Here is a 24,454-nt window from a genome sequence, read left to right as displayed (position 1 = left end):
CCCTACCGCTCCCGGCGCCGCTCCCCTTTACACCACCGATGGACGAGGGCGGGAAAGCGGAAGCCGCTAATCCCCCTGCTCCGCCTCCCGGCGCCGGGCCTTCCGTCTGGTTGTGAGGAGAAGTAGCAGTGAGGCGGCTCGGCTCCCGCCCTCAGTGAGGCGGCTCCTCCCGGCCCACGGCCGCCGCAGGGTACCGGCTGGTTCTGGCTGAAAATTCGGCCTCTAGGAACAAACGCTGTGGTAATTCAGTGGAATAATGGCGATGTTCTTCTTTGAGGGGTTGGTGCTTCGGTGCTGCCCGGTGAGAGGCAGGTCCGGGCTCTCCTGTCTTCTTCCTAAAGCTGGGAGAAATTTGTTTCTGCATCATTTGTATATTCTGAAAACATGCCCACTTACAGTGTATATAGGAGCTATATATGCTCCTGTATAGCATATAGGAACTATGTAGGATTCAGCATTTTTAAGAAAGTTGGGGAGCTACTGGAGAGTGTCCAGCAAAGGGCAACTAAGGTGATGAAGGGACTGGAGTATTTTTTCTATGTGGAGAGGCTGAAAGAGCTGGGACCATCCAGCCTGGAGAAGGAGGAGGCTCAGGGGGATCTCAGCAATGTATATAAACACCTGAAAGGAGGGTGCACAGAGGAAAGAGCCAGGCTCTGTCCCAGGGCCATTGCCTCTGGACCTGTCATGGTGACACAAACTGGGCACAAACTGAAACATGGGAGGTTCCCTCTGAAGATGAGGAAACACTTTTTCACTGTGTGGGTGACTGAGCACTGGCATGGGTTGTCCAGAGGGGGGTGGTGGACTCTTTGTCCTTGGAGATCTTCAAAAGCTGCCTGGACACAGTCCTGGGCAACCAGCTCTAGGTGGCCCTACTTGAGCAGCAGGGCTGGACCACCTCAACCATCCTGTGATTCTGTGAAATTCTGTCACAGTCATCCAAGTAGTAATACTGTGTTTGCAAACAGCAAGGTGCTGAAATTCACCTGTTTGGCTTTGCAGTGTGCCTGCTGAAACCTGATTAATTGCCTTTCAACTGGCATTGTCAGAGAAATTAGAGCATACTTGTTCCGTCTTTAAAGTACTGTAAATGAAGAATAAAGATAATTTAACCTGATATTAACGGTACTACATAATCAAGGGCAAGTTATGTATTTCAGTGGTTTCCAATTTCTAAGAAAATCCTGAAAGTTTAGAGAAGATTTCTGAAATGATTTACCTGAAGTTTTACATGTCATTGATAACTCAGAAATAGCAAGGTGCCAGTTATTTTTGACATGATAGGGCTTTTTAATTTTCTAAATTAAGAATTGTTTCGGGAACTGTAGACTTGTTCCCTGGGGAATACTTACTACTACTATTACTGTACTGTAGCAGAATACATTTTCTAGTGTTTGGCAGGAGCGGTGAATCTGTTTCGTCTGTAGGTGGCAGCAGTGGGTGCCTTTGGAGGATGAAGTGTAGGTTCTTCTATTCATTCTTTATTTCCTGCACAAGTCCATCGGTTTAAAAAGTCTGTTGTTTCTTTTATAATACAGGAGTTAATAGGCACGTAGTGAAAGTCTTGCTATTATACTCTCTAATGCGTTACAAGCAAGTATGAGTGTATAGCCTCAAGTTCTTCTTTTGGTTCACTGACTGTTTTACATTGCTAAGACAAAACTTTGAGGGGAAAAATATTCTGAAGCAGAGAATGTTAGAGTACCTGTGAAAAACCCTACCAAAACAGAGATTTTGGTGATATACAATGTGATATTTGATGGAAGATTTAATTTTGTACAACTATGAGATACATAAAATGCCATTTGGTGTTTTTGAAAATCCCACAAGGTCACTGTTTGAATTTTTAACGCTCAAGAGACCTTTTAAGCACTGGCATTTGGCTTTCTTCCCCATTTTAAGCATAATTATTGAGGATAAATACCTCCCCACTTTGGCTGTGTAATAGCTTAATAGATCTAAGCACAAGCATGTAATTCTGTGATAATTAGACAGAATCAGTTGAATAGTACATAGAAAATTCCTTGAAATAGTTATATGATCTTCATAGACACTGGTATATGAAAGTCTCATTGAGAGGATTTTTGCTTGGTAGGTTTCTGTGTTATTTTAATAGAATTCTTTCTGCTATTTAAAAAATATATTTTAAATAAGGTATGCATGTATTTCTTGATACTTGCGGAATTTTTCTTTCAGTCTCACTATGCTTTTATGCTTGTTACCTGGTACAGAGGTAAGTAAAGAGACCTTAAACCAAAAAGAAGTGAAACAGATTTCGCAGAGGAAATGTAGGCTGCAAGATAGACTAGATTACTAGACAACATTGTGTAGAAAATGTAGAAAGCCAGATTAGCTGGCTCGTAGGAGATTATTCCGGGGGTTAATGAAGTGACTGGAGTGTGTCTCCTATGAGGAAAGGCTGAGAGAGCTGGGACTGTTCAGCCTGGAGAAGAGAAGGCTCAGGGGGTTCTCATCAATGTACATAAATACCTGAAGGGAGGATGTGAAGAGGATGGAGCCAGGGTGTTTTCAGTGGTGCCCAGTGCCAGGATGAGGGGCAGCGGGCACAAACTGAAGCACAGGAGATGCCCTCTTAACATCAGGAAACACTTTTTCACTGTGAGGGTGACCGAGCACTGGCATGCGTTGTCCAGAAAGGGCGTGGGTTGTCTTCGTCCTTGGAGATCTTCAAAAGCTGCCTGGACACAGTCCTGGGCAATTGGGTCTAGGTGGCCCTGCTTAAGCAGAAGGGTTGGACCAGATCATCTCCAGAGGTCCCTTCCAACCTCAGCTATTCTGTGACTCTCTGAGCTTCTCCTAAAAATCTGTATGCTAATGCTGCTCAGAGCATAAATACTCCATGTATGTTCAACTTTTGGCTTCACTGGATTGGTGGCCAGGGGTTCTGCTACAGCAGGGTACCAAGTAGCAGCAGTGGTAGAAAGCTGCTGACACCTTGTACAGGTATATTGGAGTAATTCATGAAGAAGCAGAGGAAGCAGTTACGCTGAGGTGAAGTCATCAGCCAATATACTCTTTCAAGCCATGCATTTTCTTCTGTAACTTCCATTAACACCAATGGCAAAAAACATTTGTTTACTGCAAAGCTTAAGTATCAAATATAAAGAGAGAATTACACAATGAATCTTCAGAAATCCTGGGGTTTTTCAGGTTGGTGTTTCATCCTGTTTATTTCTATGCTAGTCCTAGTGAGGACCTTAGTTTCCAAGGTCTGGAATAAGTCGACTGTTTCAAAGATAAATACCCAATGTCCTCTTAACGCTAATCAAAGCACAGTAAAAATGTCCTTCCTCCCCCATTTGGAAGCAAATAACATGTATACCGAATACCATAGGAGTTTTGTCACAATTTAGAGATGTGCTTTCTTCGATGGCAAGTCTAACTAGAAAACAAATAAATCATCCAGCCAGTAATTTAGCTCGTGAGCTGCTTGATTTACACGCCAAGAATCAGATACACAAATCTTCTCTCTCTCTCTCTGTGCTATAGAGTTTTTGTCATTTTTTAATAATAACAAAGGTCACAGCAACTAGTTTGTGACTTGGCTAATTTAAGATGCCTTTCTTTAAACCTGTAGGAGCTTAGTCACTATTTGGGCAAAAAGCTTGAAAGCTGAGGTGGAGCTATAAAAATTTAAAACTAGATACCAAACTCAGTATATAATGTATTTATTGTTCTGCTGCTAAATTATCTATATTTTTACAATTCAGGGAGAACATATCTCAGATGACCACAATTTTCTTACAGAAAGGAATGATGACTAAGATCAATAGAGATTTTTTTAGGATTTAAAAGAAATCTATGTTGTACTGGACGGCAGTTGCTCTTCAAATCTGGCCCAGATCCATGGAGAGGAGTAGTCTTGGTAAAAGCTGCTAAATGTAGATAGTCTAGTTCACAGACTGTTTGCCACAGTCTTGTCTTGTCTGCAGCTACTCTTGCAGTCTCATCTGTCAAGGTTCCAGTGAAGTGAAGGCTGTAAGGAACCAGTGGTCCAGTCCATTCTGGTTGATTTTATGCAAGTGGAACAATCAAGTCAGGGGAATACAAGACAGGATTGGCATAATGAATCACTTTTGTTTTTCTCGGCAAAGATTACATAGGTTTGTGCTGGTCTCAGATGTTCAATTTGCTGCAAAAGCACACAGTAGCTTAGTCCAATGTTGAAAAAAATATTGTCCACAAAAGCCATATTCTAACAGTGCTTGTATTCATTTAATCATTTATAGGACAGAACAGGTGTCATTGTAATTGCTGAGCTGCTGCTTCTCTGAAGTCACCGGGAGTTTATTGTGGAGCAATATACCACTACATTTTTAATTAGTGCATTCATGATGCTCAAAGCCATTATAAAGAGCTTGTTGGGCATGCATGCAGTAGGCCTATTATCGTTGAATCATCACCGAGATGATTCTGTGTAGGCAGAAAGGCCTCTGCTGCATCTATTCAGAAGGCCATTATGGATGATGCATTGCCCCACTGATGTCCTAAGGTGGTTTCCCAATGTGTTGTCTTGCAGGAAAGAACCATGTGCAATTGAACAGGAATTCTGCAGTACTGCTTTGGATTCAGACACTGTTTTTTTAGCTTTCGAAAATTAACTTGATCTGTTGATTCTATTCTTCAGGCGATGACATGAAAATAATGGTATTTCAAGCACTGCAAGAACTGCTTAGTATTAGGATGTTTCTAACCTATAAGGGAGAAGCAGGAAGGAGCACAAGAAAAGGCAAGCACTGACATTATATTTGCTGTGAAGACAGTGATAGGATTGTATCTCCTGTCCTAAGAGCTAGAAAAACTGTAGACTGCTCTGGCTGAGGGTGTGCATCATCCTGTGCAGCACAGTCATAAAGGCTGAATCACACCACCTGCTCCTTGTACCCTGCAGCTCTTTTAAACATGCATAAAATTTGTGTGTTGAGTGCTGATAGCTCACCTGGAGCAGACTCTTGCAAACATCTGTAGTTTTACCAGAGGAAAACAATTTTAATCACTTGTGCCTGGACACGTGCAGTTTCTTCATGTATCATTGCACAGCAAAGCTTTTTGTACATATTTTAAAGTGCATTGTACTACAATTTTCAACTATAGCCAAAAAGATTGTTCTTTTTTCATAAATCTTCGATATATATATAAATGCAGGTACAAATAAATAAATGAATATATAAAAAGACATATACATATAAACACACACATATACACATATATGTTTCCATAAATATCTATTGACTTTTGCTCAACAAGTCTAACAAACAAGTCTAGGTTTGAACATGCATACACAGATATAGAAACATACAGAGGGGAAGTGGTACTTTTTTTTTAAATTTTTATGGAGTAAAATGTGAAATTAATTTACTGCAGGGAATTTTATAATATATTAAACTCAGTATTAAATATAGACAGGGACTTCTAAACAGAGTTTTTAGAATAGAATTTTCATAATATATTCATAAGAATGACAGTTCTTGACAGGTAGCAAATCATTAACTCTGTCACATGGTTTCCATATGACTTCAGTTTCAGTTTGTGTTATATCAGTAAGTCCTTTAACTTTTCTTGGATTGCACGTCTTGTAAAGGTGTGGATGGGAAACCTGAGAATATGCAAATCTAAAATTTTTTAAAGTGAAAAATCTCTATCCTTGGCCAGTATTAAGGTAAGTCTGCATTTTGTAATAGCATTTTAAATGTATTGTGAGAACTGAAGGCCTTGCTAATCACATTTTATTGTTTCTGCTTTATCATAACATGATTCTGTAAAAGTATGTTAGTTTTTAGAGCAGGCTTATATTTATGTTGGCTGACAGATACTTTACTTTTCTTGCTTCTGTCACATTAGATCTCATATGTTTAATGAGACTGGGGACAATATAATTCCGAGTGATACAAGACACTCTCTCCTGTGGCATTTAATTGTACCCCACCTGGTACATGAGACCATGGTGCTCTTTGGAGTGCTATCATGCATAAAATATAGAGGACATTAAGGGTTGAGATCTTCAGCAAAGATTTCATGTGCACCTGTGAGAAGGCATTTGTGCTTGGGCTTGGAACTAAGACATTGGACATTGGGGAATACAGATTTGTGAGTGTCTCATAGATTTTTTTTTTAGGTTAACATGAGCAAAATGTAAACCCTGTTCTTACCAGCCATTCCAAGGCTCTTTCAAGACTAGATTCCTTGTTGAAGATAATTATGAGACTGTGAGCAAGCTGATGTGCTTGATAATGCGTGGCTCCTCATTTATCTCAGCTTACCTGATGGCTTATATACCACCAAGCTGTCCAGACAGGTCTGCAGAATGCCGGCGCGGCAGCAGTTTGGACAGCGTGTGTGTCAGAAGTAGAAATCACCTGGCTCACAGCTACTCTTCATGCTGTTGTTTCTCAGCAGTCTGGACATAGTCTGTAAAACTTCCTTTCTTATTAGGGATAATATGATAATTCCTCTTTGTGAAGTGCCCAGATACAAAAGGATAGGGAGGTTGTAAAGAGGGAGGAATCCAGTTACCCTATTTATTCATTTCGGGTACAAAATTAGAGGCTACTCCTTGCCACTCAAATGTCTAGTACAGTATTACTCATTAAATGTGAACCTTAGTATACTGTCTACTTCATTAAATGTGAACTTTAGTATACTGCCTACGTCAGCCATAAATTGCCTATCCAAAGAACTTTCTGTTTCTATCCAGTGATTGACTTGACTTACCTTTTACTGTTGTGTTTCCTGCAACAGTCAAATAGTGAACCTGTTCAGGTTTTTGTTTTTTGTTTTTTTTTTTTTAATCTGTTCTAAAAACCGTGCATAATGTTCTTGTCACAAAAAAGGGTAGAGCTTGACAAAGGTGGTACATTAAGTTGCAGAATAACATGATGTTCTTATATAGAGTAATTACAGTTTCCTTTGGAATTTTCTTGAATGAACCCTACTAATAAACTCTCAAGTTGGTTCATACACAAGTTTTCAGATAGGAAACATTTGTAAACACAAAGTTCAGTCCACATCCCCGAATCTGACTGTGAATTGGATATAAATTGCATTGGAGATTTGAAAGAGATTAATGGTATTTTACTGGAGAGGATAGGAAAGAACAGAGCTATCCCAGCTATAAGATCATCTGATCTTTCTGACCTCTTCTTGGTCAAGACATGAAACTTAAGTAGGAGATAGAACAAGAGGCTAGAAATAACTAAGGCCTAGATTAAAAAAAAAATATGTTTAGACACCCAGCACCTTTTTAGGCTGTTATGTTCCCACTTGTCTTCATTAGGAAATTAAGAGCTTAAGTTCTCATTTTTGGATTTGTACCTGGGTCACAGTCTAGACTGGCCCAGTCAACATAACCTGAGAATAGTCATTACCTTTCAAAAGCTTTGTTCATGGGATATTAACCAATTGTCTCATTTCATTCTTCTGTGGCAGCGTGCCTAAATTCACAAAAATCCAAAGGACACCTGCCTCCGCACGCCCTTCCTCTGCCCCGAGTTCCCTGGCGCAGCTGTTCCCTGTGTATTGTCCACTGCTGTTTGGCGGTGGCACCAGCCCAAACGCAGTGCATTGGCATGCCCTGCATCCCATCCTTTGGGATTGCATCAGCAACTTTTTCATAGAATCATAGAATGGTTTGGGTTGGAAGAGACCTCAAGGATCATCTAGTTCCAATCCCCCCTACCATGGGCAGGGACACCCTCCACTAGACCAGGTCCAACCTGGCTTTGAACACTTCCAGGGAGGGGGCATCCACAACTTCTCTGGGCAACCTGTTCCAGTGCCTCACTACCCTCACAGTGAAGAATTTCTTCCTAATATCTCATCTAAATCTACACTCCCTGATAAACAGTCCCTCTCCAGCTTTCCTGTAGGCCCCCTTCAGGTACTGGAAGGCTGCTATAAGGTCTTCCTGCAGCCTTCTCTTCTCCAGGCTGAACAAGCCCAACTTTCTCAGCCTGTCTTCATGGGAGAGGTGCTCCAGCCCTCTGATCATCTTCATGGCCCTCCTCTGAACTCGCTCCAACAGCTTCACATCTTTCTTGTACTGGGGACTCCAGAGTTGGACGCAGTACTCCAGGTGGGGTCTCACGAGAGCGGAGCAGAGGGGCAGGATCACCTCCCTCAACCTGCTGGTCACACCTCTTTTGATGCAGCCCAGGACACGGTTGGCTTTCTGGGCTGCAAGTGCACATTGCTGGCTCATACTGAAATTCTCGTCCACCAACACCCCCAAGTCCTTCTCCTCAGGGCTACTTTCAATCCGTTCTCTGCCCAGCCTGTAGTTGTGCTTGGGATTGCACTGACCCACATGCAGGACCTTGCACTTGGCCTTGTTGAACTTCATGCGGTTCGCATGGGCCCACCTCTCCAGCCTGTCAAGGTCCCTCTGGATGGCATCCCTTCCCTCCAGCGTGTTGACCACACCACACAGCTTAGTGTCATTGGCAAACTTGCTGAAGGTGCACTCGATCCCACTGTCCACGTCGCCAACAAAGATGTTAAACAGTGCTGGTCCCAATACCAACCCCAGAGGAACACCACTCATCACTGATCTCCATGTGGACATCGAGCCATTGACCACAACTCTTTGAATGTGACCATCCAGCCAATTCCTTATCCACCGAGTGGTCCCTCCATCGAATCCATGTCTCTCCAATTTAGAGACAAGGATGTTGTGTGGGCCAGTGTCAAATGCTTTGCACAAGTCCAGGTAGATGATATCAGTCACTCTTTCCTTACCCACCAACGCTGTAACCCCATCATAGAAGGCCACCAAATTTGTCAGGCACGATTTGCCCTTAGTGAAGCCATGTTGGCTGTCACCAATCACCTCCTTATTTTTTATGTGCCTGAGCATAGTTTCCAGGAAGATCTGCTCCCTTATCTAGCTGGGCACAGAGGTGAGTCTGACCAGCCTGTAGTTCCCCAGGTCTTCCTTTTTTTCCCTTCTTAAAAATGGGGGTTATGTTTCCCCTTTTCCAGTTCAGTGGGAACTTCACCGGACTGCCACTTCTCAAATATGATGAAGAGTGGCTTAGCCACTTTGTCCGCCAGTTCCCTCAGGACCTACGGATGCATCTCATCAGGTCCCATGGTCTTCTGCACCTTCAGGTTGCTTAGATATTCTTGAACCTGATCTTCTTCTACAGTGGGCGGTTCTTCATTCTCCCACTCCCTGCCTTTGCCTTCTGTGACTTGGGTGGTGTGGCTAGAGCACTTGCTGGTGAAGACTGAGGCAAAGAAGTCATTGAGTACCTCAGCCTTCTCCATATCCTGGATAACCAGGTTTCCCACTTCCTTCTGGAGAGGGTCCACACTTTCCCTAGTCTTCCTTTTATCACTAACGTACCTATAGAAGCTTTTCTTGTTTCCCTTGATGTCCCTGGCCAGATTTAATTCCATTAGGGCTTTTGCTTTCCTAACCTGATTCCTGGCTGCTCGGACCATTTCTCTGTATTCCTCCCAGGCTACCCTCTGTAGGCTTCCTTTTTGTGTTCGAGTTTGTCCAGGAGCTCCTTGTTCATCCATACAGCCTCTGGATGTTTTTGCCTGACTTTTTCTTTGTTGGGGTGCATCACTCCTGAGCTTGAATAGTAACCAGCTTTCTTGGGCCCATCTTCCTTCCAGGACTTTGTCCCATGATACTCTACCAAGCAGATCCCTGAAAAAGGCCAAAGTCTGCTCTCCTGAAGTCCAGGATAGTGAGCTTGCTGTGCGCCTTCCTTGCTGCCCTGAGGATCTTGAACTCCACCATTTCATGGTGACTGCAGCCAAGGCTGCCCTTGAGCTTCATATTCTTCACCAGGCCCTCCTTGTTGGTGAGAACAAGCTCCAGCACGGCACCTCTCCTCATTGGCTTCTCGTTGGAGAAGGAAGTTATCATCAACACATTCCAGGAACCTCCTGGATTGTTTATGCCCTGCTGTGTCATCCCTCCAACAGATATTGGGATGGTTGAAGTCCTCCATGAGGACCAGGGCTTATGAACGTGAGGCTGCTCCTATCTGCCTATAGAGGGCCTCATCTGCTCAGTCTCCCTGGTCAGGTAGCCTGTAGCAGACCCCCAGTATAGTGTCCCCTGTCCCTGCTCTCCCTTTAATCCTGACCCATAAGCTCTCGGTCAGCTCCTCATCCACTCCCAGGCAGAGCTCCATGCCCTCCAGCTGGTCATTGACATACAGGGCGACACTCCCACCCTCTCCTCCCCTTCCTGTCCTTCCTAAAGAGTCTGTATCCTTCCATTCCAACACGCCAGTCATAGGAGCCATCCCACCACATCTCCATGATGCCAATAAGATCACAGCCCTGCAGGTGTACTCACGTCTCTAACTCCTCTTGTTTATTCCCCATGCTACGTACACTTGCATACAAGCATTTCAGTTGGGCCCCTGATGAAGCTGACTGACTGGCTGGAGTGGCTGGAATTCCTTTGAGGTACTTTACTGGTGTTTTCCTGCTGGTTCCTATTGTCTCAGGAACCCCTGGCTCATTGCCGCTAGACTTCAAGTGTACTGCAGCTTATCCAGCAGGCTGAGGGCCCTCGCTAGCATCCGATCCGTCCAACCTTGGCATGTCATCCCACAGCTTGTCACTGGCAAGCCTGATATTATCCCCCTCCTGCTTCAAGCCTAGTTTAAAGCTCTGTCAATGAGCCCCTCAAGCTCCTGGGCAAAGACCCTTTTTCCCCTTTGAGAAAGGTGAATCCTGTCTGACTTCAGCAAGCCTGGTGCTGTGTAGGCCATCCCATTGTTGAAAAACCCCAAATTGTGGTGGTGACACCAGCCACAGAGCCATGTATTAATAGACTGGGTCCATCTGTTCCTCCCAACGTCACTGCCTGCAACTAGAAAAAGAGAGGAAAAAATAACCTGTGCTCCAGATTCCCTCAGTAACTGTCCCAACACCCTGAAGTCTCTTTTGATTGCTTTTGCATTATGCATTGTGGCCTCATCCCCACCCACATGGAGGAGCAGTAGTGGGTAGCAGTCTGAGGGCTGTACCAGGCTGGGGAGTTTGCTAGTGATGTCCTTAACATGGGAGGGTCTGCCCTGCATATTGGACCCTCCATACCCCTCAGAAGGGAGTTGCCTACAACTATAACTCGCCTTTTCTTCCTCGTGGAGGTGGTCAGAATATGTGTGTGGGTCCTTCTGACCTTGGCAACAACTCTGGTGTAGCTTGACTATCATCCATGTCCTCCTTTGACTGGCCTTCCACAGTCAGACCCTCATACCTGTTGTACAGAGGCACCTGGGAGGGTGAGGTGGGCAAGGAGGAGGTTCGCCTGCCACCTCGAGCGTGGATTTGCTTCCATTCACTCCTTTCCTTTAAGCTACTGCCTTCATCCTGGCAGGGGGAGGATACAGGGTCCCCTTGATCTTGGGTTTTGCCTGGTGGCTGTCCCTGTTTCTGTCTCTGGGAGAGCAGAGCATGGCTCCACCAGTCTCTCTTAGCCTCCCTGATGCTCCTTAACCTTTCTACTTCTCGTAGCTCCGCCACCAGGCTGAGCAGGTCGTCCACCTGGTCACACCTCACACAGCCGTTCTCACCACTGCCATCCATCCCCAGTGACAGGCTCTGGCACTCCCTGCAGCCTGAGACCTGGGTGGCTGCATGTTTTTGCGGGAGCTCTGCATCCATTCTGGTGAGTGCAGAGGTCAGAGCATTCTGCCAGGTGGATGCCACAGCTAAGGTCCTTCTGAGAGGGTGATGACCACCAGTGGAACTCGCCTCCTGAGCTGGTAGGGGAACTAGGCCCTTCCTGCACGCCCTCCTGAGCAAACTGCCACGCCAACTGCCGCTCCATGCCCTGGCTGACGTGCCACATTCTGTTCGCAGTGCTCTGCGTCACTGGCACTCCCCAGGTGGCTTTTTACAGGTATTGGGGTGGCTGCCGTGGCTCTGGCAACGCCCAGGCCTCCTCAGTGGCTCCCACCAGAGCTGCCAGCTCGTGGCAAGTCTCTCCACTCCCCTGGCATTTCCCTGCCTCAGGAAAACCTCCTGTGCACCAAGACCTGCCTTCTTACTAAGACAGGTACATGAAATAAGGGACTTTGTCACTTTAATTTTTATAACTTTGCAGAGGTGTAAAGGAATGAGATAAAGAATGTACTGCCTTATAGCTTTTCTGTTTCACCTGGCAAATACCACAGATCTGCAGAGGAAAGTTGTGTAAGGACTACTCAAAGAGGGCACAAGAATCCTTGCAATGTTAGGCAATGTAAACGTAGTTTGGACTGTGAATTACTTCTATTTGTAGCAAACTATGCGGTTACATCATCTGTGTGTGGCTACTACTCACACAGCTTGGGAGACATTTTCCAAAGCGGTGTAGACTGGCGCAGGTCTGGCTCCTTACAAGTCTCTTTAATAGGAGGGCTGCAATCCTATTCAGCACTTTCTTGCTGCATATGAAAAACAAGCAGAAATTATAAAACCAATAGACATATGCACACAAATGCAATAACACAGTTGGAAATGACATAATGATGTGTACTCTGATACAACGGTGTGTACTCAAGACGGGAGTTTTCTCAGTGTTTTGTGCTGTGCATAGTAAGGGATAAGAGCTCAGAAGTTAAGAACGTTCTGGGAAGGAATAAATCTTTTTTTCCATAAACTGGTTTTAAAGACTAGTAGAGGTAAGCTTGTTTCTTAGTGTTTTGCAGCTATTAGGAATTATCTCAGCAGCTGCTTTGTAAGTGGAGAGTCACAGGTTGGGAGAGTGGCTGACCTCAGCAGGTTCAAAGGTGCATCTTCGCTTGGGCTGATTGTTCACTGATATCTTAGTACGTTCCGCATTTTGTACTTGCTTGTTTAAATGGTTGTGAGAATTGCTGTATGATACTTTAAAAGAAAATATTGTTACTGCTAATCTTCCTTTTTTCTTCTTCTTTTTAGGAACCAGTAATGAAGAATGACTCCACCACTTCAAGAGACAATGTACATTTATCTTTTCCAGAATAGATGTGTACCAATGAAGTTAATATTTAAATCAAGAATACAGAAAAATGCAAGTCCTTTTGCATAATAAAAATCCATAACCCAACTTTCCTTCATAGAAAGCACTATGAGTAGGTGGTATCATCAGGAAAAAGACTCCATTGTAAGAAAGCATTTAAAATAATTTTTGCTTTCCTTTACATGAAGTGAAGAGAGAATGACAACTGTGACAGCATCATGAAATTTACTAAGCAGAATTTTTTTTTTTTAGTTGGTGGAATTATAATTTATTTAGTTGATATTGGAGTGGACTTCTGGGTAGCTAGTAAATATTTCTGTCAAGGACAATATTCTTGGAGTATATCGATACTGTGTTTTAGAGGTCTTTCATCATTAATAACTCAGATATTCAGTTATGACTGGTTTAAAAACGACTGGGAAGGTACTGATACTGGGAAGCTGAAATGGATTTTTCTAGTTCATCTCTTTCAGTGTGGCATTTTTATAAGGTAAGCACATTTTAAAATTTATTTTAAAATGAGAAATCATATTGCTTTAAGACAGTTTATTAAGAAATGCTTAATGTGGCTTCAGGGACAAGACCACTTCTGGCCTGAATGATTATTGCTCCATGTAAGCAAATGGATTTTTGTCTGCTTATACCAGGAGTAAATTATGTCAGGTTTTGATGGAAATGTAGATCTTCTTTCATTTCACCTGTAAGTAATAATTTTTTATCATTCACAGCCTAACTCTATTTGATTCATCAGCCTTTTGATAGGACATACTTAATAAAAATGCTTGCTTTACAGAGTAATACAGTTGTAACTGATAAATCTAAGTTTTAAAAGTGATGTTAAGAAGGGAATTAATTTGATTACACTAAGCAGGTGAGACAGCTGACGTAAAAGGTAATTTTTGAACCTGAGAGTCTAACCATATGTAGGAAATCCACCAAGATTTGGGAGAGAAATGAATAGTTGAATAGTTATTAAGAATACTTGCAGCAGTACTTCCCACAGGGACTGAGTTAATGGTGATAGGAACCTTTGTTTGCTGAAAGGCACATGTCCAGGAATAGTTTAAGATATCATATGCTTAACATTCTGTGGTGGCTTTCATATATAATTATCATTATAATTATAGAGATCTTTTGTGCCATGATTTTACTTCCATTTTAAAACTGAGGTGAAAGATGTTGGTGAAAAGTCCTGAATTTTAATTATTTTGGGTGTGCAAGAAACAGGAATGAATGTAGACTTATTGGAGGCACTTAATAAAATACTTATTTAGAATGCCTTCTTTAACTTCCCATACTATTCTATGGACAGCAATGAAAGATATATTTATGACAATGTAAGTATCCCCCTCACGCATGTGTTTTATTCACTTGATGTTATCATGGACTAAGGAAAATGATGGAGCCTTTAGATGTCACAATTAACTTTTGCCTTTCAATATTCTTTTTCCTTTTGTCTGCCAGCTTTACTTTCCTGCTCCTCCTCCTCTTACAATCCTGAAGTTTTAGACTTCACAGAGGCATATTTACTGACAGGTTTAATTTTTCTGAAAAATTTAGAAATACTACATTTTGAAGAAAAAAGAAAATCCCTCTCCAATTTCTCTGGATGGTTTCTTACTCACTAGCCAGAACCATGGACATGGGTTGGTTCATGTGAGATATACCAAGACCTGGCCACAGGGACTCTACCAGGTTAGGCCTTTTAGAGGGGATGTCTCAGGGCCCACTGTGGCACTCCCCTTTTTGTCTGTCCCCAAGGCTTTTCATCTTCGGGTATGGCTGGGAGCGCCATTCGTGTGCCAGTGACTTACAAACCTGCCCCTCTGAGTTTGTTTCTTCCAAAGGAAACTAAAGCCATGAGCTGTCTTTCTGATAACTGATGATAAATGTTAAGCCTGTAACTGCGGTGTACAATGGTGTAACTGCAGTGAAGCTGCCCTTTTAATGCCTGGTCAAAAACCTCCCTTCTTCCCCTTTCTTTTCCATGATCTCATGCTCTGTAATCTGTTCAGGACTGTAATTTTGGTTTCACCTTTGGCTTGGTTGTACACTCCCAGGTTGCTCCTAAAATTTTCTGCTGATTAGTGCCTATCTCTAAGACCTCATCTTTCAACACAGACTTTCAGAATTCAGAACCAAGCTCCAATCCTCTACAACTCTAGATACTGGAATCTTGACTCAGCAGTTGTATCTATTCAAAATGCTGCTTTTATGGCAAATCTTAATGGATTACCTAAACTCCAAGGTAATCTATAAAACTCTTGGATTTACCTGAACTCATACCCTTTCCAATGAATACCTCTTACCATGAATTTCTATAATTTTTGAAGCTTCCTTGCCAGAATTAGCCCCATCTTCTCTGAGTGGCTTATTATCTAGTAAACATAATTTTGCCCTTTGCATTGACAGTGTTGTCAACTTGGTCACTTGTTCTCTATTGCACAAATGATACCTTCTCCCATGCTGCCACTTGACACTTGGAAAATTTCCGAGCTAATATCTATAAATTACAAAGTTCTTTCAGCCACTCCTCAAAATTTAGCAGTGTGATAATGCATACTGTAAAGTATAAACCGATAACAGCGAGCTGACATCTGTGCTTGTATCTTTGTGATCAACTGCTATATACTTCCTATTGTATGTGTTTTCTTAGGTGTATCTATGTACAACTCCCTCCTGTCCTTCCTCTTAATCATCTGATTTATCCAGTTAATTTAGACAATAAGTCTCTCAGGTTTATCTTGAGTCTCTCAGGTTTATCTCAGCAGTCAATGAATGAAAATAGATTTTGTCAGGACGCAGGTCACACTTGTCGAGATGAGCTTCTCCAGAAGGTCATTTGGGGCAGGAACCTGTATTCTCCATTCACTACAGAGCCAAATACGGGCCTAGCCAGTAAATACAACTTGGCCTGAAATTATAAGATGTGAATACACCTCACCAAATAATCTTCCTTCATTTCTTCCTTTGTTTCTTCCCTTCTTCCCTCTCTCATATGTCTTTTACACGTCTTGCTCCATCTTTGAAACAGGGAACTTCATTATGTTATGTTTGTATAGTGCACAGCACAGTGGGAATCAGTCTGGTTATGTTATCACACCGCCAATGCTAAGTAGTAAATATGGAAATTATATGTGTGTATACACTTATGTACATATATATAAAAAATAGCGAAAAATTAAATTAAAATTATTTAATCTCTAATAAGGCTTTACTTTTAATGGAAAGAACATAGACCTGTAATTATATTTCATATGAAATGTTATGATCTGCAAGGAGACAAAATTAAGTTGGTAAAGTATATATTAGCTATGCTGACTAAAATTATTTTCAACCTGACCCATTTAAATGAGTCACACAGATGCTGGTAGAATTGAGAACAGACTGCAGCATAACAGTCAACATTAAGACAATAACACAGTCAGTGAATGTGGAAAAAAGGAACATTTCCCTGGGGCACCATATGAATTCTAGAGTCCACTGATGTGTAGCAGTTTGCAGCATCAGTCAAGGACACCTGCAGAAGACTAAATTTTAGCACTTAATAACCTTCGCTGTCAGAATAGAAGGCCACACAGGCAGCAGCCATTGGCAGCTGCTATTGTGTCTCTTGATGCTTAAAGGTAGGCTCAAGATGCCCTGCATCTTTGAACAGGAGCAGATGAAAAAGATTTGTTTGCATATTTGTAAAGATGAATTCTAAATCCATGAGAGATCAGAGCAAATGTGAGTGCTTTGCTGAACCTGGGATTATTTCATTATGCGATTTTAAAAGGCAATGAGAAAAATTCAGAGTCAAGGTAGGTGATGTTCAGTTTATACTGGTACAGGCTTAGCACCTGGTAAGTCACACCCGAACCAGGAATGGATCAAAAATGAAGACTGAAGCTGGTAACACGCCTCTAGCAATTTATGTGTATAACAAGAAGTTCCACAGGACAAAATAAATAGAAAGGTATTCAAGATACCAAATCAGTGAGGTACAGAGAGTCAATTAAAAGTGGAAGGTTTGCAATGCTACTTTAAGTGAGTTACAGGTTACATAATAATATGTGCTTGATCACATTTTCTTAATATAAACTTACTGATGCATAGATGGGATGCGTAGTGTAGTACTGGGATTGTGGTGAAAAGTCCTCAGTGGAAATCTGAGGGAAAGCGCGTGATATGGAAGCACTGGCAAGGCAGCTTGCCTGTGACATGTGAAGGCTGTGAAGCTGTGAAGCAACACAAACAAGTAGCTGTCACCTCTGTGAATTCCTAGTCAGAGCCAAAGCCTTCCTAATTTTACAGGATACCAGGAGCAAACTTCATCCCTTATGAAATGATGATGAAAATGTAGGGGTATCTCAAGAACAGAACATGGAGCTGTGTTTCAATGAGTGTTTATAGTAAGTAGGAGTCCTATCATCTGCGTTCTCCACAAAACAACACTACAAAGGCAGAAACCTTTTTTTTTCCCTCCTATTGAAGTGAATATAATATTTAGAAACACTGATAATTCTTTGCTGTTCACATATGACAATTCCAGTTGTACAGAAATTGTGATTTTTTTTTTTTTTACTCTGTTGGCTTCCAAGTAGCTTATATACCTTGGGCTAATGAAAAAAAGATCTTTTTAAATAAGTTTAGAGGGAGGAAAAGTAAATGGTACCCCTGCATTTGTCTGTGTTAATGACATACCCATTTCATCTTCAGTTTAAGATGTACCTCTACTTAAAATACATAACCAATCCAATACTTTTAATTAATGTATTTTTATTCCAGTTGAAGTAGCTTTTCAAAAGCCTTTTTTTTTTTCAGTTTATGAAGATTGAAACACAGAACTTATATAGCAATAAATATATTTTAGGAAAATAGATTATAGGAATATAATTACGATAGGTTCAGAGTAGGCACAGTGTTTAGGTGAGCTGTGGGCATGATAAAGGAGGAAATTTGAGCCTGACCTACCCTTTAGTATGGACTGAACTTTGCCCTTGGCTGTGAATGCAATTGTCCAACACTAGGCCTAAAAGTTGGCTATGGGCCCTTCCTAAAATGTTCTAATATTGCATGCCAAATGGGCAGATGGGAATGGGAGTGTAAGCTCAAAATATTCTTAAAAGATGAAAAATTTGTCACAGTGAACTACTGTAAATTACATAGGCACGTGGGGCTCAGGGAACGCCACCTTGCTTAATACATAGTCAAAGAGCAATGGAAGTATTTGGACTTTTCTAGAAAAAACAATGTATTCTAAATAGTATTCAAAATCAGAAGTGGACTAACTGAAATAGCTACAACTAATGAAAAATACTATAACATACCATCTTCTAACTCTATAAACCTAGTATACCATCCTCAGTTTGGAAGGAATATGCTTCCAAAAACTCGACAAGTGATTTCAAGTGTGCATCCAACTGACATATTCCTTTTACAACATGTCTGGTTCTTGCCTTGTGTATCATCTGCCTTCTCAGCTGTCAGCTTTGCAGCTTGAAACTTGTGCAGCTAGTTTCCACTTCTTGCTGCTTGGACAAACACAGGCTCTGGTGAATGAGTCCACAGACAAGTCCACAGACAAGATTGGTCTACCCAATTGTTTTTTCTTGAAAACATCTTAAACTCTCCAGATGTTTACATCTCAGATACAAGAACCAGATGTTTTGGAATATTAATTGTTTTATAAACTGAAAAAGCTATAGATGCCTTGCCAAACAATTCAGTTCTTTGCTTATGAGTGATTATTCAGAGAAGAGTAATATAAATACACAGAAACATAAAAGTAGAAAACAGTTTCCTTTGGGAGTAAATCATGGATCTAGAGCCAGCTCACAGAATCCATGTATGGCCTGAACGGCAGGACTGCAGTCTGTGAATCTCTGCAAGGAGAAGAGCAAAGGATCTTCCCCCGAGGCTCCTCACTAGTAACATACTTGCTCCACATCTACTACTGATGCTTCCAGGTTGCAGCTCTCACTCATATGGTTGACATGCTTTAACATACCAGGGAATAAACTGTAATTCCTCCAGCATGCGCTTAACCCAGGATCTGCAAATCCCGGCTGTCTCGCTTGTAGCATTGGAAAAACCCCTGACACTGTCTCCCCTGTGGTCCAAGGATTTGGTCTTTAAAGGTGGTGAAGGTGTTAAACTTTTAACACCCGGCGGAGCCAGGAATTCTTCCTGGCTTCCTTTGTAAGCAGAAGGGGATTGTGCTCCGATGAGTCTGTGAGATATGGGTGTCTAATGATCTGCTGCCCCCTGTGTTCTGTGTAACAGAAATGCAACTGCATGGGTTTCATGGGGTCTGTACTGCATAAAATCCTGCAGACGATCAGGGACTCGGGAATCTCTGGCACTTCAGCATGAGTCTTGAAATCATCTCAGATGCAGCCTTAGGGAATGGAAGTAGGAGGCAAGCTAAGGACCTTGCAATCAAGGCATAGGACCTTGCCTTTCTCAGCCTGCACGTCAGCAGGCTTGTACAACTGTGTAAGATAACCAAGTGATGGTCTGTGGTGTTCTGCTTGATTGCTCAAGAAAATAGACCTGAATGAATGATGTAATCTTCATAATCCAGATGACTAAATTCTCCTCTTGAGGGAGAAGGCATTTATGCGATGTTTATAATGATAGAAAAATTGGCTAACATTGAGTTTTCTTGAAAAAGGACTGCTTTTGCTGTTCTTACCTGCCTCTTATAGTCAAAATGGGTTCATTGGAGAAGAATATTGGAAGCTCAAGACATCTGGGAACTGAACAGGCAGAAATAGGCTTGAGAGTGATGTCTGGAGGCTGTTATGCTCAAAATCCTGTTTATGGGCAAACACACAGGATTCACATACCTATAAAGCCAAGAACTTAGTATAAGTGAAATTGTAATAGTTGATTCCAAGAATCATCATTATTCTATATCTATTTATTACAGGAAAAGAAAGAATACTTCTCTACATAAAAAAGTTTCAGTAATAATAATAATATGGTTAAAATTGCTACACACATATTTCTTAGTTCCTATCCCTTTTCCTTGTGTTTTGCTCACCTTTCCTCTGCTACTCAGGGTCTTTAAGGTCAGTAGTTCCATTCTGGTGTGTGTGGCGGTTACGGGTGTTATCAGTCCCTGGAGTCTTGCTGGGAGGAACATGATGTTCATATCAATGGTTTCTTCTTCTTCACTCTTAGGATCCACTTTGGGTCTTTTTTGTATGTTTGCTAACACACTTTTAGACTTTGCTCTCTCTTGATTTCTCTGCAGCTCCATGTTACATCCAAACTTCAACTGGAAAACGGTCTTTAGCTGTGTAAACCCCTTCTTCTGGAACTCCTGTATTTAATCTATTACAGAAAAGAGCATTGCCTACCTCCATTGGCTTCCAAAGCAGTGCTGCAATGGGTCAGATCATTCACTAGGGCTTTGTGTCTCTGTGTGTGAGTCCATTAGGGACAGCAGAAATACTGTAATTTCCAGCAGCCAGAGTTCTGGTCCTACATCAGGCTGTGTTTTCCTAAACACAGCTGTAAAGATTACCATGTACAACAGCTGATTCCTCCCTTAATTATCAAAATAGTTTTTGATTAAAACTTAAGCATTCTCTCCCCTCTAAGGTGCTATGTCCACCTCCAGGCCTGAAGCAAAGGTCCTGAAAATGGGAATAAGAGCTAGGTTTTATTTATCCCTAAGCATGGCATTAGAGATATCCTAAATAGAAAGGATTCTTTACCACACAGAATGCACACCAGTTGTGACTAACTAATTCCACGTATCTTTGCATTTACTGCTCTTTCAGAGGAAATGTTCATTTAGGCTTAAATGAAAATAAACCAGAACTGTTCTAAAAGTCATTCAGATGCACTCATTTGCCAAGGCAAATGATTTGTTCATGTAAAACCACTCAGATTATTAATAGAGTCTGTCATCCCAGGAAATCCATGTGTCTCGAAAGTAATTTTCTGAAATGAAAGTGTTCCTAAGTATTTAGAAAATAATACTGTATTGATTTTTTTTTAAACCTGTTGTATGTTTGCAGTTCATCAGATACTATCCTTGGGGCTCATGGATCTAGATTATATTCATATAGATATGGATGTTCACAGCTGGATATTCACTAATACCCTTAAAAGGGTACAAAGAAAGGGAAAGTGTATCTCAAAGAGAGACTGAGAAGAGATGCTAAGGGAATTTTCAGAAACGCGGTGCTTTTAAAGAAGAAACTAACAAAATAAAGCTTGTAATCTTTATTCAGGCAAGCCTCATTCTGTTCCAATAGTTTTTACATGGCATTGGTATCACTGGTCATAAATGATTACCTGATATCACTGATATCAGACATATACTGGACTACATTTTATCTTAGTAGAAGGTGGTGGATTACATTCAAAGATAAAATGCGAATGGAGAATGAAATGGGAAAAATTGTTGTTAGACTATATCATTTTACTGAGTTGCACTTTTAAAAAACACTGTCTAATCAAGTCTCCTTTTTTTATAGGTACTGGTTTGCTTTGAAGTTTGGTTGCCAAGCTGCATTTAAACAAAACAGCAGCAGAGATGCATCAGAAACAAGTCCTCCCAACTTCATTCAAAAGCAAGCTGTTGATGTAGTGACTGATATTAACATGCTCAGGATATTCAAGACTTTTCTTGAGACGGCACCACAGCTTTTTGTCCAGATTTACATCTTCATGGAACATGACAAAAATAATTTCTGTCAATGTAAGTCTGTCTTTCTCCTTAATTTGCAAGTTGAGCATGTGTTGTGGTTTAACCCAGCAGGCAGCTAAAACAACCACACAACTGTTTGCATGCTTCCCCTGGCTCCCCCCGACACCCAGTGGGATGGAGGAGAGAATCAGAAAAGAAAAAAAAGGTAAAACTGGAGAGTAAAGACAGTTTAATATGACACGAAAGGAAGATAATCGTAACAACAACAACAATAATAATAAAAAGAATATACAAAACAAGTGATGGACAGTGCAATTTCTCACAACTCGCAGACCACCAATGCCCAGCTAGTTCCTGAGCCGTGGTCCAAACCCTTGGCCAGCTTCTCCCAAGTTATACACTGAGCATGATGTCATATGGTATGGAATATCCCTTTGGCCAGGTGGTGTCAGCTGTCCTGGCTGTGTCCCCTCCCAGCTTCTTGTGTACTCCCAGTCTACTCGCTGGCAGGGCAGTATGAGAAGCTGAAAAGTCCTTGATTTAGTGTAAACATTGCCTAGCAACAACCAAAACATCAGTGTGTTACCAACATTATTCTCATTGTATATCCAAAAGACAGCACTATACCCACTACTAGGAAAAAAATTAACTCTATCCCAGCCAAAACCAGGACAGTATCTTACCTAAAAAGTTATCACCTCATGTGCTTGGATAACATTTTAAACATACCTTGGACAACATACACTCCATTGTTTATTTACTCTGCATTTAGTTAGAGTTTCTGTCTAGCAGATGGTCCATTCTGCTAAATCCATGAGAAGGAAGATTTCACTATAACAAATCATAATATATAATAGAAACATAATGATACATCACTTGGAAATAAGTTATTGAATACAATTAGTATATAATTTGCAGTTTGTTTGTTTTGCTTACAGTTTCTTTTAAAACTGCTAACCATGCATCTTGAAATCAGTAATGTATTTAGAGCAGCCCCGTGAGCTGTCACTACCATCATCCACATTACAGATGAGGGACAGTCAGAAAACAAGTAAGGATATGTCAGCATTGCAGAATGCAATACGATGAAGAGATAGTGGTTCAACTCTCAGAAGTGAGACAACAGCTGTACCATTTCCAGCTCTAAAATTAGCAGCACTATTGGCAAGACATTGACTTACTCAGGGTTGGAATTTATCTAACCAAATGGAGAGGCCTGCAGTGCTGTCTAGTGTTCCTTCATAGTCCATGGAGTCAATAGGTACTCAGACAAAATGGTCAGATGAATCTCATCTTAAATATGACCATGTGAAAGGTCAAGTCTTAGTTATAGATTTTGATATTATAGACACCCCAGAGTCAATATCAGTTGCTGAAACTTAAGTTTTTATGGGCTATTTGTGATACTTTGGGAATTTCTAAGTCATCTGTGTATGGAGATGGCAAATACGACATACAACTTAGGCAAGACTGTCAATGGCCAGAGGCTGGGCAGGAAAACACAGGCATCCCAAACAGCATTAGATGCTTAGATTTAGGTGACTAAACTAAGCCTTAAAATTAAGGTCACAGAGGAAATACATAATTGGTATAAAGAAAGTGTTAAGAAAGCATGAACTTGTCCAAAAGTTTGTTCAGAAATTATAATGTAAAATAAGTAATTTAGGTTTAACATTTATCCTTGTGTTTTGTTTAGATGCTGCCATTATTATGTCTTTTTGTGGTATCTCCATTTCAACGGTTGATTATCAGATATCATTACGAAAATCTCTGCCTGATAAAGATGAATTTCGTGTGCTTCCCAAGTTAGTGTACCTCTTCTATAAACTGCTTACTATCACTTCTTGGATACTCAGTATTTCACTGATCACTCTACTAAGTGTTAGAAGTTCTGTAATTCTGCTGATATTTCTTTGGATCTGTGGCTTCACTTGGACTTTGAAACAACATACAACATTTTGCACGTCTAAGAAGATGGAATATCTGTACAGAACTGTTGTTGGAGTCATTCTAATTTTTACCTTTTTTAACATAAAGGGAAGAAAAACAAAACTTTTCATTTCTATTTATTATGCTACACACACTGTTGTAACACTAGGTATTTTGTTTGTATATATGTTTTGGAAACCTTCCCTTATTGAGGAAATACATTTTATAATTGTGAGCATCTTAACTATTCTTAGTCTGGTGTTAGGTATTATTTTTCTTATTGTTTATTATAGGTGTTTTCATCCCACTGCTTATTGCAGACCACAGGCATGTTCAGATGAAGTTGATGGAGAGACAGGACAAAAAGATGGAGTGGAAATTGGTAGATTTCAAAATTTCATAATGCAATGAACACTATAGATTTTTTTTGTGTGGACTGGCTGGGCAGTCTGTTTCTCTGTCATTGTTTCTTGTGTATCATCACTGAGTAGTACATAATGGAACAGACTCACTAGCTCTGAATAACTATTGTTTTCTGTGATGCTGTACAAAGCCTTTAAAACATGAATATTTCTCTATCTGCTGGTCAAAGTTACTTTTGAAAAAGAAGCAATTTTATCTATCTATCCAACACAATTCATTGTTTTAGTTTTTAGCAATGCAAATAAAACACAGGAAAAGCTAAAAGTTAAAAGTCAAATGAAAGCTAGCATTAAAAATATATTCTATTAATTTATGTTGATTCTGTTAAAAACAAGGCTTGCTTTTCTTTTCTTTCTGGAAGGAAAGAGGAGTGCATTTGAAATAATTGAGGGCAGTGATCAGTTATCTCTGCTTCTCCCCATTAGTGTAAGAGCTGCAGTTCTTTAGATGAGCATAGCTACAAACCATACTGC

General features: G+C 41.0%; 1 protein-coding gene across 1 annotated transcript; it reads left to right on the top strand.

Moving 5' to 3' along the window:
• Nucleotides 1–13,197: 13,197 nt before the first annotated feature.
• On the top strand, nt 13,198–23,969 carry XKR9 (XK related 9). The gene is made up of 3 exons (XM_054817642.1): nt 13,198–13,469; nt 21,457–21,680; nt 23,326–23,969. The coding sequence occupies exons 1-3, from the start codon at nt 13,198–13,200 to the stop codon at nt 23,967–23,969; spliced, it is 1,140 nt and encodes a 379-aa protein (XP_054673617.1).
• Nucleotides 23,970–24,454: the final 485 nt, after the last annotated feature.

This window comes from Grus americana, chromosome 2 (assembly GCF_028858705.1).
Source record: "Grus americana isolate bGruAme1 chromosome 2, bGruAme1.mat, whole genome shotgun sequence".
Lineage (NCBI taxonomy): Eukaryota > Metazoa > Chordata > Aves > Gruiformes > Gruidae > Grus > Grus americana.
This window is presented reverse-complemented; position numbering and strand designations above follow the sequence as displayed.